Source organism: Tupaia chinensis, unplaced genomic scaffold, assembly GCF_000334495.1.
Source record: "Tupaia chinensis unplaced genomic scaffold, TupChi_1.0 Scaffold000387_1, whole genome shotgun sequence".
NCBI classification, from domain to species: Eukaryota; Metazoa; Chordata; class Mammalia; order Scandentia; family Tupaiidae; genus Tupaia; species Tupaia belangeri.
Window position 1 is genome coordinate 2,749,026 of NW_006159889.1, and position 16,238 is coordinate 2,765,263.

The 16,238-nt window shown below is 42.3% G+C and overlaps 1 protein-coding gene across 1 annotated transcript in view; it reads right to left on the reverse strand.

Moving 5' to 3' along the window:
- ZSWIM5 (zinc finger SWIM-type containing 5) overlaps nt 1-16,238 on the reverse strand; it is a gene marked incomplete in the record, with an annotated part of 174,855 nt that overhangs the window by 16,519 nt on the left and 142,098 nt on the right. Inside the window, 6 exon segments of the mRNA XM_027773921.1 lie at nt 2,856-3,013; nt 4,129-4,264; nt 4,479-4,739; nt 7,129-7,266; nt 7,733-7,879; nt 12,567-12,743. Of these exon segments, the coding sequence (XP_027629722.1) occupies nt 2,856-3,013; nt 4,129-4,264; nt 4,479-4,739; nt 7,129-7,266; nt 7,733-7,879; nt 12,567-12,743 (1,017 nt within the window).

The window sequence follows — 16,238 nt, forward strand, 5'->3', positions numbered from 1 at the left end:
GATGGCAAAACAAAAGGCAAGGTATGCAGGACATAAGAATTGGAAAATTATTTTGCTGAGAACATGTATGTTGATGTGCTTGATTGAGCCAATGCACAGTGTATTTTGGATGGAAAATTCATTTGTGTATTGTGATGGTGTATAGTGAATTAATGTAGAAAATGAATAAATTAAAAAAAAAATCTGTACTTATAGGGTGCAAGTACTCTCCAGAGAAAGACAGTGAGAGGGAAAGTGAGAAATTACTCCCTAGGGGGATGGCCATGGTGCAATCCCTTCTCCTCCATTCTCTCAGGATTTGGGCCTGCAAGCATATGTGCCTGGTGTAATTTTCAAGACATCAGGCCTGGGACTTGAACCAGATCTAGGCTGTGGGAGTCTAGTGCCATAATCACTTTGCCACGTGCTAGTTCCTTGTAATGTACCTCCCTCTTCCCCAAGGATTATTTATTTAATTATTATAATTTTAATTTTACTATAGGGCATATGCACTTAGCAGAAAGAGAGAGAGAGGGAAAGTAAGAAAACAAGCAGCCAGGTCCAAGACACGAACCACAGTTGACCATGTGGGAGTCCAGAGCCTTAACCACCCCTCCACTTGCTGCTCTTATATTATAATGTACCTTTTTTATCCTAGTTTAAATTAAAATAAAGTTAAATAAAAAATATTATTTTATTTGATTAATTAATTTATTTTTAAGTTCGATCAGAGAGGGACAGAGAGAGAGAAAGTAAGCCACCAGGTCTGGGACTCGAACTGCAGTCAGCCATGTGGGAGTCCAGTGCCCTTAACCACCACACCAACCACCAGCCCCTCTTGATTATTTATTGTAAGCACTTATGATGTTCTGGGTATGATTCATCATGTTTCTTATGCTTGAGGTTCACTGAGTTCCTTGGATCTACAGTCATCTTCCTTATCCTGCTTGGAAATGGGTACTCCTTACTGGGCTACCTCCACTCCTGACCCCTCGCACAGATGCTTATTATTAAATTTATTTATATTTACCAATTAGATGGGTAATGTTATTTCAGAGTAATTTTAATTGTATTTCTCAAGTGAAACCAAGCATTATAATTGTTCAAAAGTCTTTATATCTCCATTTCTGTGAACTGACTATATCCTTTGTTCCAGTTTTTTAATTTTTATTTTTTAATTATTTTTTTAAAGAACTATGTATTAAGTTTTACTTATTCATTTGTTTATTTTTTAATTTGATAAGAGAAAGAGAGAGAGAGAGGAAGTGAAAAAGCAAGCCACCAGGTCCAGGACTCAAACCATGGTCGGCCATGTGGGAGTGTCCAGCATCTTAACTGCCATGCCACCTGCTGGTCCCATTTTTATTTATTTTTTAATTAGCAGAGGGTATGTGCACTTGCCAGAATGACAAAGAGAGGGAAAGAAACACCCCTCAATGGGGGTACAGTCATGCCACAATCCTTTCTCTATGTCTGTATCCTGTCAGATTTTGGATACAAAATACCAGCATGTTTTTCAAGCTGCTAGGTCCAGGATTTGAATCCTGGACAGCCATGTGGGATCTGGCTTCCTTAGGCCATGGAGCCAGCCTTCCTTTGTTTGATTTTTATATTGATTTATCTTTGTCTTTTTTTTTTTTTTCTGTAATTGGTGTGTTTTTTTCCAATGAAAAGTTATGTAGTTTTTTCTTTTAAAATTATCAGAGGATGTATGTGTTCACCAGGGATAGAGAGAGAAACAAAGAGAACAAGAGACAGGGGAAACACCCCTTCTTCCCAAATGGGGCATGGTTACACTGTGATCCCTTCTCAGTTTCTCTTGTCAAGATTTTGGGTACACATGCACATGTACTTGGGATGTTTTTTTTGTTTTTTTTCTTTTTTTGGAGAGGTTTTTGCTATAGGGTGCGTGCGCTTGCCAGACAGATAAGAGACATAGAGACAGAAAGTGAGAAATCATCCCCCGGGGGGATGGTCACGCTGCAATCCCTTCTCCTCCATTCTCCTCTCGGGATCTTGGGCACGCATGCACATGCGCCTGGCGTGATCTATAAAGAGTTATACAGCTCTATTTTCTTCTTTTTTAATTCAGAGAGAGAAACAGAGAGAGAGGGTGAAAGTACCACTTCCCCCAATGGGGTTAGTCACACCACAATCTCATCTCTTCCATTCTTCTATCCTGCCGGAATTTCAGGCACGCATGCATATGCGCCTGGCATAGTTTTCAGGTTGCTGAGGTAGAATTCAAACCATGGTCAGCGATTTGAGATCCAGCTCTCTCTTTTTTTCCCAAAGAATTATTTTATTTAACTTTATTTATTTATTTATTTATTTATTTTAATTTGACCAGAGAGGAACAGAGCAAGAGAGAGAGAGGGAGAGAGAGATTGAGAGAGAAAGCCACCAGGTCCAGGACTCAAACCACAGTCATCCATATGGCAGCCCATTGCCTTTAACCACCATGCCATCTGCTGGCCCCAAGATCCAGCTCTCTTAACTACTAGGATACAGTGCCACCCTTGTAGTCTGTCTTAGTCATTACTTCATTAGATCTTCCAAGGGACTGAGGAGGATGACAGGTCACTGACAATGATGCCATTTTTATAGATTTTGAAACTGAGGCTTGGAAAAGTGAAATGATTTTTATCATATGGAAGATTATACTTAAAAATTAACTTAAAGATCATTTAAGTCTATATACTATGTATACAGTTAGTAACTAGCAAAGTTTTGGCTTAGAGAATCCCTATCACTCTAAATGTTTACGAAGAACAAATAGTGCTTCTTCTTCAGTAATCTGCAGGCCAAGTCTTTGCCAGGCCATGGTTAGGCAGGCACAGTGGGGATGCCAGAGCCTATGGTCTATCTATGCTCACCTTTAGCGGCAGTCAACATGGTGGAGGCCAGTTCACACTGCTGTGATTCCAAGTGTCCAAGCGTGAACCAACGAGGATAGCGGCTGGGCACCACAGACACCATATGGTGAGGGTGGGAACTGTCGCCTGTAGAAGCTGAGTTTTCTAGAACGGGTAACCTAGAAGACCCAGGAAAAGTCATCAGACACCATCCTGATCCTGGTCATTCTGAGCCACCTTAGAGAAGCTTGCTCTTTGCTACGGATTAAGGATGAACCAGGGAGGAGGGGATTAACTAAGAACTTCAAAGTATTTTTTAGTTTTTTTTTTTTTTTTTTTTAAACTTTGCTATAGGGCACTTGCCAGAGAGAGAAGGAAAGTGAGAAAGCATCCTTTAGGGGATGGCCACACCGCAATTCCTGTTTCTCCATTCTTTTCTCAGGATTTTGGGCATGTACATACAACCCAGCCTGTTTTTCAAGCTGTCAGGTCCAGGACTCGAACTGCACATTCAAGCCATGTGGAATCCAGCCACCTTAACCATGATGCCATCAGCTGGCCAAGCACTTTTAAGGTTTTAAAACAGGTGGTATTATACTCTCTGTGAGGTGAGTGAGTGGGCACCTGTAGAACTCAAGCTAAATAGTCCCCATTGCAAATGGATTTGACAGGCATTTCAAGAACCATAATGTTATTTTAAAAAGTTCTTATACTGTCCATCCAGTTAAACATACCTAAGAATTTTCCATTGTAGCTAAAGAGTTCTCTTAGTATTACCATCCTACTAAAATTCTTTTGTATAGTGTGCTGCATTCCAGCAGTCTTCTGCTTAATCTAAGATCCTGTTTTAGTTAGAAAACAAGATGCTTATAGCTCACTGTCCTCAAGTCTTGGAGCAAATATACTTATCCCTACTTCCCTAGAATCCTCTGGGGACCTCGGCCTGGGAACCATGACTCAGATGAGTGATAGAAGGGCTCAAACCTCTTCTCAGGCTGCTTAATTGGCCCCAGGACAGGACAAAAGGTCTTGGGTACTCCCTATGTATTAATATCTCAGGGCTTCCTCAGACAATCCACCATGAGTTTAGCCAGGAAGCCAAGTGGGTCACCAATAAGGAATCTCAGATAGAAATCCTGGATCACATGAAAACACCTGAGCCATTTTAAGACAGGCTTGGAGACAGGTCCAACAGCACAAGCGGTAAAGAGAGGAAAATGGGGTAAGCAAAGGAAAAGATCATTAGAGACTTCTGCTTTGGTGGAGGCAACTAGGCTGGGAAAGGGTTACCCACCTCATGGCACGTAAGGCTAATTTGTAGGATAGGTCTGGGTCATGAGGCAGCAACGCTGAGAACAAATACTTGGCAAAGGTATGCATGGGAACACTCTCTCGGTGAATGACTTCTCCCAGACCACTAAAGGGGCCTCCTGCAGGAACAAGATAAGCCAGCCAGTTATTTATCTGTATGCTTCCATTTGCCAGCCTGGACTCGAGAGCTCTAAGATTCTATGCATGTTTGCTAGCCATGGGAAACGTCATTACACGTCAATGTCATAAACATTCCTGTACTTATGCTGTTAGAGAGGGGAGCCCAGGGTCACAAGCCAAAGACACTGTAATCACCACCTCTTCTCTACTGACCTTCCAGCAGTAAGATGCACTGTTTCCGCAGTGTTTGCACTAGCTCATCATCCAGCTGCAGCTCCTGGAGTTGACTCAGGAGCTGTTCCTCATTACGGCACACCTTGTCCTGTGCGTAGAGGCCTTCAGGCATCACCCTCTGTTGACCCATGCCCATCAGAGCAACTTCCAAAGCCAGTGATAGGTAGGACTCACTGCTGTTTGAGCAGCCTGCGGCCACAGGCACATGCTGATACACAGGGATTCTGCTTTCATTCATATCTGAGGGCAACATGATACAGGTTTTTTAGGTCAGGCCAGTGGATTCTTTTGCCCCTCTCTTTCTCATAACTTGGTATAACTTGGTCAATAATTAACACAGAAAAGCTGAGTCAGAACCCCAGAGCAGTAAGGAAAATATATAGAAAAAAAGGTTACAAAGAGTTACAGAGATTTCTACCCTTTTTCCTACTATATAAACTGGCAAGGCCAGTTGGCAAAGCATAAAATCTTATATTTATCTTTCGCTAGCACATTATATAATGTTATAATTGCCTGTTTTTGTGTCTGTCTCTTTCACTAGAATGTGAACACCTTTATGGGATGAGACCGTCTTATCATGCTAGGTACTTCCAGGGCCTGACATATGAGAAAAACTGAGTGATAAATGAACAAACGTGATTTCGGGCTTTCAATATGTAAACGTCACTGTACAGGTAAAAGGACTGAAGATGATGGTTACCTTTGCAAACATGAGATGGAAGGTAAGGATACCCCTAGCTTGGCTTGAAGCTACCCAGAGGAATTTGTATCTTTCCAATTAAACTCTTACTTTAATCAACTCTTGCAACTTCTACATTATTATTGTACATGCCCCACTATTGGATTCACAATTTCAGGAAGAGAACACAGGTTTAAAAGTCAGAGTTCTGAGACCAGCAGATGGTGTAATGGTTACATTGTTGGACTCCCATGTAGTCAACTGTGGTTTGAGTCCTGGACCCAGCGGTTTTAAACTCATGCCAGGCACATGTGTGTACATGCCCAAAATTCCAAGAGGAGAATGCAGAAGAAGAAATTATAGTATGGCCATCCCCTGGGGAGTAATTTCTCGCTTTCTGTCTCTCTGTCTCTGCCTCTCCAGCAAGCACACGTGACCTATAACAAAAATCTCTCTAAATATAAAAAAGTCAGAGTCTGGGACCAGCAGTTAGTGTAATGGCTATGTCGCTGGGCTCCCATGTAGTCGAACGTAGTTCAAGTCCCAGACCAGGTGGCTTAAACTCATGCTGGGCACATGTGCGTGTGTGCCCAAGATCCTGAGAGGAGAAAGGAGGAGAAGAGATTGCTGTGTGGCCATCCCCCTTGGGGGGGTGTGATTTCTCGCTTTCTGTCTCTCTGTCTCTGTCTGTCTGGCGAGCGCACACACCCTATAGCAAAAACCTCTCAAAAAAAGTCAGAGTCTAGTTTCTTTCATTTTATTCTTCATCTATCTAGTATTTCTAGAAGACTATTAAACAGTAAGTATTTCACTAAATGCTAGGACCATAAAGATAGGTAAATCATAATTTCTGCTTTAAAGTAGCTGACTACTTAAAAGACACTTAAAGTAGTTAACTACTGGGGCCAGCAGGTGGCATGGTACTAAAAGAGCTGGACGCCCATGTGGCCGACCGCAGTTCAAGCCCCAGACCTGATGGCTTGCTTTTTCACTTTCTCTCTCTCTCTCTCTTTCTCTCTATCACTCATTCACTCACTCTGTCCCTTTCTGGTCCAATTAAAATAAGTAAATAAAGTTAAAGAAAATAATTCTTGGGGCCAGCAGGTGGCATGGTGGTTAAGGCACTGGACATTCCCACATGGCCGACCATGGTTTTAGTCCCGGACCTGGTGGCTTACCTACTCACTTTCCTTCTCTCTGTATGTCTGTCTTTCTCTGGTCAAATTAAAATAAATGAATGAATGGATAAATAAGATTAAACAGTCTTTTAAAAAAATTTAAAAAGTATTTAAAAAGAAAGTAGTTAACTACTTTAAGTTTAGAACTACTTAAAGTAGTTCTAGTAAAGAAATACTCATAAATAAATGGTAATGTAGTGTACTAAATATACTAAAGTAGATTTATGTATACAATGTAGTGATGTATTAAATATAGTGATCGCATAAAGGAAAGAAGAATCATGTGTGTCCCTGTCTAGTCCTGGCTACTTTGAGACTATTAGATTAGTCCCTCTTGTCCCACTGTAAAATTGGTCCAAAAGCAGCATGAGGGAGTAAGTTCAAAAAACCCCAGACAGTAACAGCAACGGACAGGGATACACACATTCTTGATGGATGTTTTCTCCCACATCCAGACTGCCCTGAAGTTCCAGCCTCCGACTTCTAGCCCTTCTTATTCCACTGAGACTACACTCTTTAGGCACTCGCAGTAGGGAAGTGAAAAGAACAGGAAGGCTGGAAAGGTAAAATGGGATAGAAGGGCAGGGCCCGAACACAGGGTAGTAAAGAGATGAGACAGGGAGAAAGTCCAAGGAAATAGCTCAGGGATTAAGAGGTTATGGTAAGAGGGGGTAAGGGGAGGAAAAGGCTGTAAGAGGGGTAGAACAGAATCTGGCAGGAAGGAGCAGGTTGCCAAACACAGTCCTGGCTTGCTTTGGGCTAGTCCTTATACCTGACACTTCCAGATAGCCATCATCACTCAGGCGGCAGGCCTCAGTCAAAGTTTGAAATAGGCAGCCAATGGGATCCAGGGGATGGCCTACCCAGCCTTCCAGATTTGTGATGGTTGTAGTTCCTCTCTGCAACAGTTCTGGAAACAAGCAGGTCAAAATTTTAGAGCGTGATAGATACACACTCCTCTCTTTTCCTACCGGGGTCTCTATCATTCAGGCCTTGATACTGATAGTCAAACAAAGTTTTCTTTTGTCTTGCCTTGCATGATAGGACTGGTCACAAACTCATCAGTCATGTGGTCTGCGTTTACGTTGCTCAGTGGTAGTATATACAGAAATATGGCTTTATAGTTTTTAAAAAGTCTTCTTATATCAGCTCTTAGTGAGGCTTCCAACTTAGTGGGCTCTATGAGGGAGGCAGGCAGACAAAATTGTTCTCATTTTACAGATGAGAAAACTGAGATTCATCAAAATAATGGCCTGGGATTTCCTAGCCCCTGCCACACCATGACACTTAATGAAAACTAAGTTCTGGGCTCTATATTCCCCGAGGAATCATCAGCCTTAGGCCTATGGGGGTCAGAAGGCTCCAAATCACTATACCTTTCTTCTGATGTTTGTAGATTTCCAGCTGTCGCTGCTGCTGCAACCGCAGAGTATTAATAATCGCCACCGTGAGTCTGAGAGCCTCTTTTGGATAACCATGGGAACGCAGGGCATCGACCCGGGCACAGGCTGTAGGAACATGCTCTACAAGATAAGAAGAAAGCATTTTTGTCAAGTTAAAATTTCAAGTCTGGAAAATTCATGCTTGATAAAGGAAGTCTGTGTTCAATCCAGTTCTCGAATTCAACTTGACATCCACTGTATAAGGAATGGTGTTCTTATCTTTTTTTTTTTTTTTTGGAGAGATTTTCACTGTAGGGCGCGTGCGCTCGCCAGACAGACAGAGACATAGAGACAGAAAGCGAGAAATCACCCCCCAGGGGGGATGGTCACGCCGCAATCCCTTCTCCTCCATTCTCCTCTCGGAATCTTGGGCATGCACGCACACGTGCCCGGCGTGAGTTTTAAGCCACCGGGTCCGGGACACGAACTGCGGTCGACTACGTGGGAATCCAGCGACATAGCCATTACGCTAACTGCTGGTTCCCCTGGTGTTCTTATCTTTAAGGACACAAAAAGCTGAATAAGTCACAGGTACGTCCTTGAAAAAGCTACTATGCAGCGTCAGGATGGTGGTATAATGGAGAAAGGAATACGCAACTAGGATAATAAAATATAGTACTCTTTGTGAACATGTCCTATGGGAACTCAGTTAAGGTAGCAACTAATTGCCTAAAGGGGGAAAGCCTTGTTCACTTACTTATTATTATTAATATTAATAATTTTTAGGGACCAGCAGTTGGCATAATGGCTATGTCACTGGTTTCCCATGTAGTCGACCATAGTTGGAGTCTTGGACCTGGTGGCTTAAACTCACACCAGGAGCGTGTGTGTGCGCGCCCAAGATTCCAAGAGAACGGAGGAGAAGGGATTGCAGCATAGCCAACCCCCCTGGGGGGTGATTTCTTGCTTTCTGTCTCTCTGTCTCTCTCTTTCTGGCGAGTGTACCGCTCTATAGCAAAAAAACCTCTAAAAAATTTTTTTTAAAAGAAATATTTTATTTAACTTTATTTATTTATTTAAATTTGACCAGAGAGAGATAGTGAAAGAGAGAAAGAGAGGGGAAGTGAGAAAGCAAGCCGCCAAGTCCGGGACTCAAACAATGGTTGGTCATGTTGGAGTCCAGGGCCCTTAACCACCACACCGCCTGCCGGGCCCTATTACTATTTTTTTTTTTTTTTTTTTTTCTTTGCGCTTGCCAGAAAGACAGAGAAATGGAAAGTGAGAAATCACCCCCCAGGGGGGATGGCCACGCCACAATCCCTTCTCCTCCATTCTCCTCTCGGGATCTTAGGCACACACGCACATGTGCCCAGCGTGAGTTTGAGCCACCAGGTCTGGGACTCGAACCATGGTCAACTACATGGGAGTCCAGTGACATAGCCATTACGCTAACTGTTGATCCCCCTATTACTATTATTTTAAAGAGATATTTTTACTATAGGGTGCGTGGACTCACTGGAGACATAAGGAGAGACAGAAACAGAAAGTGAGGAATTACTCTCCAGGATGGACAGCCACACCGCAATCCCTTCTCCTCCATTCTTCTCTCAGGATCTTGGGCATGCATGCTCACATGCCCGGCGTGAGTTTAAGCCACTGGGTCTGGGACTTGAACCATGGTTGACTACATCAGAGTCCAGCAACATAGCCATTACATAATCTGCTGGTCCCCCAAGGGTTTTTCAAGTCCCTGGGGAAGGATCTGAACCATAAAGTCTTGGTCGGTCATATGGGATCCAGTACCCTTAAACACCAGGCCACAGAGTCAGCCCAAGTATGAATGCATTCTTTTTTTTTAAAGAGAGATTTCTGCTATACTGAATGTGCGCTTGCTGGAGAGAGAGAGAGAGACAGAAAGCGAGAAATTATACCCTGGGGGAATGGCCACACTGCAGTCCCTTCTCTCCCATTTTCTTCTTGGGATTTGGGGTACACATGCACACACACCCAGCATGAGTTTCAAGCTGCCGGGTCTGGGACTTGAACCATGGTCAGCCACATGAGAGTCCAGTAACATAATCATCATGCCATCTGCTGGTCCCAGTATGAATGTATTTTAAAGGCTTTTGATAGTTTCTGCTGAAATACCCTTCACAAAGGCGATCAGCATTTATAATCTTTCATTCCTTTTTTTTTTTTTTTTTTTTAATTTTTCTTTTATTATTATTGTTTTTAACTTTATTTATTTATTTGTTTTAATTTGGCCAGAGAGGGACAGAGCGAAAGAGTGAGAGAGAGACAGAGAGGAGGAAGTGAAAAAGCAAGCCTAGCCTCTTTTCTTAAAACTTAATTTAAATTTCTTTCAAAGTACCAAAAGCTGCTAGGCCCAGGACTCAAACTGTGCAGTGGCCATGTGGGATTGAGCCACTTTAACGTCTATGATACCTGCTGGCCCAGCATTTACATTTTTTTTTTAAAGGAAAAGGTAGCTTACTTAGTAAAAGTGAAAGTACACTCCTGAGAGGTAGAAGTGGGCTTGGACGGATACAGAAAGGGTGACTAGTTGCTTTCTGCAAGGTTTTAATTTTTAATTTTTTTTGAGAGATTTTTTTGCTATAGGGTGTGCACACTCACTGGAGAGACAGAGACAGACAGAAAGCATGAAATCCCCTCCCCCCCCGGGGGGTGGGATGGCTATGCCACAATCCTTTCTCCTCTTGGGATTTTGGGCATGCATGCACATGTGCCTGGCGTGAGTTTCAAACTACGAGGTTGGGACTCGAACCACAGTGGGCCACGTGAGTCCAGTGCCTTAACTACTATGCCACTTGCTGGTCCTGAAGTTTATGATTTTTTAATCTAGGTCGTGTTGGTTGATCATTGGCTGGGCCCACAGACTGTTCTCATCTCACTGGCTCTATCAAATGTGACTGGGCCCACTGATTTCTCATTGTCTATGTCAAGTGTGGCTTAATCAGCTAGACATCTCCCATTAATTCTTACCTACATTACCTTGGGCAGGGGATATACTGCCCTGATTGGGTTTTTCTGTTTAGCCATATAGGCAGAACCAACACTTAAATTCTTTTTTTTTTTTAATAATTATTTTATTTAACTGTATTTATTCACCTATTTTTAATTTGACCAGAGAGGGACAGAGAGAAAGCAAGAAAGCAAGCTGTCAGGTCTGGGACTCAAACTGAGGTCGGCCATGTGGGAGTCCAGTGCCCTTAACCAAAACGCCACCTTCCGCCCCCCCCAACACTTACATTCTTACTAGAGAATACTATCTCCCTGCAACTCTTCCACCAGAAACTAATTATCTATATTTAAAAAATCCCTAACCATGGGACCAGAAGATGGCATGATAGTTAGGTTGCTAGACTCCTACATAGTTGACCACAGTTCAAGTCCCCAGACCCAGTGACTTAAAACTCATGCCAGGTATATGGGTGTGTGTGTGTGACCAAAATCCTGAAAGGAGAATAGAGGAGAAGGGATTGCGGTGTGATCATCCCTCCTTGGGGGTAATTTTTCGCTTTCTGTCTGTCTGTCTCTGGCAAATACGTGTGGCCTGTAGCAAAAATCTCTCTCCTAAAAGAAAAATCCCTAAATACAGGGCCAGAAGATAGTATGGTGGTTAAGGTGCTGGACTCCTAGGTGGCTGATGAAGGTTCAAGTCCTGGACCTGGACCTGGTGGTGGCTTGAAACTCTCACCCAGCACATGTGTGTGTATCCACAAATCCCAAGATGAGAATGGAGGAGAAGGGATTTCAGTATGACCATCCCCCTGAGGGGTGATTCCTTGCTTTCCCTCTCTATGTCTGCCTGTCTCTCTCTCTCTAGCAAATGGACACACCCTTCGGCAAAAACCTAGAAACAAAACAAAACAAAAATTCTAACCACTTGACAATCAAAACATGTTTTTTTAAAATGTTATTTAAGTTTGCATCTTTATTAATGAGGCATTTATTTTTTCACATGCTGGCTTGGTTTATGTTTTAGATGTGTTTATAGGAGAGGAAATGATGATTACAGGGAACTTCAGGTGGTAAACCACAGTGAGTTGACCAAGGCTATTTAGAGAGAGACAGGGATGTATCTAACCAGACTCAGCAAGATCCTCAGAGACAAAAGTACAAGGTGAAGGATGGAGGTAGGAAATTGGGAGAAGACAGTGGAAATGTAATTGCCATTGTTCTAAGACTCAGAAAACAAATATTTCAAAAAGAATGTCTATTTTGGAGTAGCCATCTTTAGAAAAAGTAAAAAGCAGGCTGATTAATAGGCAATCAGAAAACTATTTCAGAGGAGGGTTTAACTCACAATGGAACAGCAATATCCAGTTCAGAAGGAAGGGAGGGAAGTGAGGAGAAGACAGCTTGATGACAAATGCAGACTGTGTTTTAGTTACTATTAGTACAGGGTTATTTAAATGTCAAACATAGTGCTTTTTTAGAAAAACATATCATTTCAGATAGAACATAACGTTGCTCAGTAACTATTGACTGAGAGAGCCTGTGATGTGATGTCTAATGGCTTAGTCAGTACTTTTAAAGATGTATTAACTCTATTTCCTCCCAAAACTTAGAGGACAGGACACAAATTCCTATTTGAGGTTACTGTGTCTCAGCTGAGTATACATGTAAATAGCTTAGGCTTCACATAAATATTCTGAGTTTATAAGTAAAGGTCCCAAAAGACCTGTGTGAAGACTGTCCAAAGTGTAACTGCTGTAGCTGGTGCCTCTGCAGATGGCTCGTTCAAGCCAGGCATGAGGTCAGGTTGGATTCTGAAATTCTCAGAGTAGAGGAGGGCTGGACTTACCAAGCCAGAGTGGCTGGCCTTGAGAATTAAAAAGTAGTCTTTCACTTTCCCGTTGGCAGGCAGGAGCTGTATATATGTCACTGCTGATTATTCGCTGTAGGTGGCTGTCCTGCCAATGTAATTCACGGCCCTCAATGGCTCTAGTGAACACTGTTCGTCTTGGTCTGGATAAGGAGTCTGGGGAAAGAAAAAAAAGTGCAGCAAATACAACGATATGATAGATCTTCTTCAAGGTGGCAGGGTGGGCAGAAGAATAGTATCAGGACAATGAGAACGCTTTGTTACCTGTCTGGGGATTTGTTGTGTTGCCTCCTCCTTTATAGGTTTTTAGTGTGTCTGTACCCAGTATGGGAAGAACCTTTCTACAGAGAGCTATGGTTACCTTCCTCCTTCTACAGAAGACCAACTTTTCCCAGGACCCTGAACCACATGGAAGAGAGGAGGGGCAGTGGTATTCTGCTTCCACAGAGGTCAGAGGGAGAGGGAAGCAGCTAGGCAATTGCTCTGGCCAATACTTACCTTGTTTCACTCACAGCATGACCTTTATCAGACTAAGGACTTTCATGAAATGCATATTAAAAGAAGTAAAAGGACCAAAGGCCTGTATACTCTGGTACCTTTATCACACTGATATCTCCAAGTTCACAATGTTGTTCTACCCAAAAGAAGAACTGATGTTGATAGAAGATTAACTTGTTTTCTCACTGAAGTTTTACCATGTCATTTCTCTTCAGGAAAAGGGATGCAGGGAAACCAAAACTGCAGATAAAGCTGAATTCTTTTTTTTTTTTTTTTAATTTATTTATTTATTGGGGCTGGCAGGTGGTGTGGTAGCTGAGGTACTGGATTCCCATGTGGCTGACTGCGGTTCAAGTTCCAGACCCAGCAGCTTGCTTTCTCACTTTCCTTCTCCCTCTCTCTTTGTATCTCTCTCCGGTCAAATTTAAAATAATAATAATAAATAAAATGAAATAAATAACTCTTCTAAAACATTATTTATTTATTTATTTATTTGTTGTCATTGTCAAATTGCTGGGTATGGGACTTGAACTGTGGTTGGCCATGTGAGAATTCAGCTCCTTAACCACCATGCTACCTTTCTTTTTTTTTTAAGAGGATTTTTGCTATAGGGCACATTCAATTGTGGGAAAGACAGAGAGACAGAAAGACATGAAATCACTCCCAGAGTTGGGGGGGGGAACATGCTGCAATCCCTTCTCCTCCATTCTCCTTTTGGGATCTTCTGCATGTATGCACATGTGCCCGACATGAGTTTAAGCTGTCAGGTCCAGGACTTGAACCATGGTCAACAACGTGGGAGTCCAGCAACATAACCATTACGCTTTCTGCTGGTCCCAGTAGGCTGAATTCTTAAGAATGGTATAGAGGGGACCAGCAGTTAGCGTAATGGCTATGTCGCTGGACTCCCATGTAGTCAACCACGGTTCGAGTCCCGGACCTGGTGGCTTAAACTCACGCCAGGTGCCTTTGTGTGCGTGCCTAAAATCTCAAGAGGAGAAAGGAGAAGGGACTGTGGCATGGCCATGCCCCCTGGGGTGATTTCTCGCTTCCTGTCTCTCTGTCTCTTTGTCTGGCAAACGCACGCGCCCTATAGCAAAAACCTCTCCAAAAAAAAAAAAAAAGAAAAAGAATCAAGAATGGTATAGAGGAGGACCAAATGGAATATATACCACCATAAACTATGGACTTTGGGAGACCTGTGGAAATGACATTTTGTTTATTTTCTTTCTTTCTTTTTTTGTTTTGGAAATGACATTTAAGGAAGTAAAAAAAACATGAGGAAACATTTAACTGATGCCTTGCCCTTTGATTAAGGGTAGTTGAAACTATTTTTAGATCAAGAACTGAAGTACTATACAGATATTACCAGAGATGCCCAAATTGGGTGTGGATCTACTGATTCTGTGCAGAAAAACTAAGAGGAAAAGTCAGGGGAATCAGACAGCACAGGAAAGAAACTAACATATTCATTCATTTAGAATGGTTCTTAGAATCTGGTCATCTTTTTTTTCTTTCTCTAAAGTATTACTTACTTATTTAATTTTATTTATTCATTTATTTATTTTAATTTGACCAGAAAGAGACTGAGAGAAAGAGAGAGAGAGAGAGAGAGAGAGAGAGAGAAAGCCAGCCACCAGGGCCCAGACTTGATCTGTGGTCGGCTATGTGGGAGTGTCCTGTGCCTTAACCACCACGCCACCTGCTGGTCCCCCACCATTTTAGAATTTAATATATCCCATTGGGTAGAGGTCAGATGACTAAAGGATGCTATCATACAGTTGCACTGGTAGTATTTACTGCAGTTGCGTCTCCTTCATGTCCCTCAGTGGAAGCACACTGGCTGAAGTCTAAGCCCTCTCCCTGCTGGACTAAGAATCCACCATGGGTATGCTCAGCTCATGGTGGGGAATAAGCCCTCAATATGTTTTTTAATTCATTAAATCAGCAAATAATGTGCGTCTACTGAACATCAGCTACCATTCTAGGTGCCCAGGATATACAATGTCTCTGTTTTAAATATTTTTACATTCTAACAGAGAAAGAGTGAAATAAATACATCAGCTATAGTGTATGATTATGAGTATTATGGAAAAGACCAAAGCAGAGTTAGGGAGAAAGGCAAGATGATGTTAGGTGGAGGATTATTTTATACAAAATGATCTCTCACGATAGCATCTAAACAGAGACTCGTAGGAATTAAGAGGCAAATCTTAGAGAGAATTAAGGGAAGATCATTTCAGGCAGAAGGAATAGCAAGGACAGTACGAAGTCCTGAAGTGGAGTGAGCAAAACAGAGAATTACAGGGGATGAGGTTGGATAGCTACTGGGGAGCCAGACCGTGGGGGGTCTCAAAGGCCATGAGTGAAAGATGATTTCAGTTTTTTTTTTAATAAAGTAAGAAGCTACTGGAAGGCTTTCAGCTATGAAGGGATATGATGGGACTTGCATTTTAAAAGGATAACTCTGGCATATTAAGAGCATATTAATAAGAATGGTATTAAGAGAACATTATAAGGTAAAAAAGAAAAAGCAGAAAAAAGAATTAGGCAGTCAATACAATAATTTGCTAGATGAATAAATAGCGCACATAGGAAGTAGCTGAATTCTGGACATATTCTGAATATAAAGGCAATAGGATTTGCTTATGATTAGATCTGGGGTGAGAGAAAGAATGACCCTAAGATTTATTTTTAAGAATTATTTTAATGGGACCAGCAGTTGGAATAATGGTTATGTCACTGGACTCTCATGTAGCCGACCACGGTTTGAGTCCCGGACCCGGTGGCTTAAACTCACGTTGGGTGCATGTGTGTGCGTGCCCAAGATCCTGAGAGAATAGAGGAGAAGGGATTAAGACATGGCCATCCCCTTTGGGGGGTGATTTCTTGCTTTCTGTCTTGTCTTTCTGGCGAGCTCACATGCCCTATAGCAAAAACCTCTCACAAATTATTTTGTTTAACTTTATTTTAATTTGACCAGAGAGGGACAGAGAGAGCAAGTCGCCAGGTCCAGGACTAAAAACATGGTCAGCCACATGGGAGTCCAGTGCTCTTAACCACCAAGCCACCTGCTGGCCCCAAACCCAAGTTTTTCAGATAGAGTTGCCATACATGGAAATAGGGAAGACTGTAGAAAGAGCAGGTTTGGGT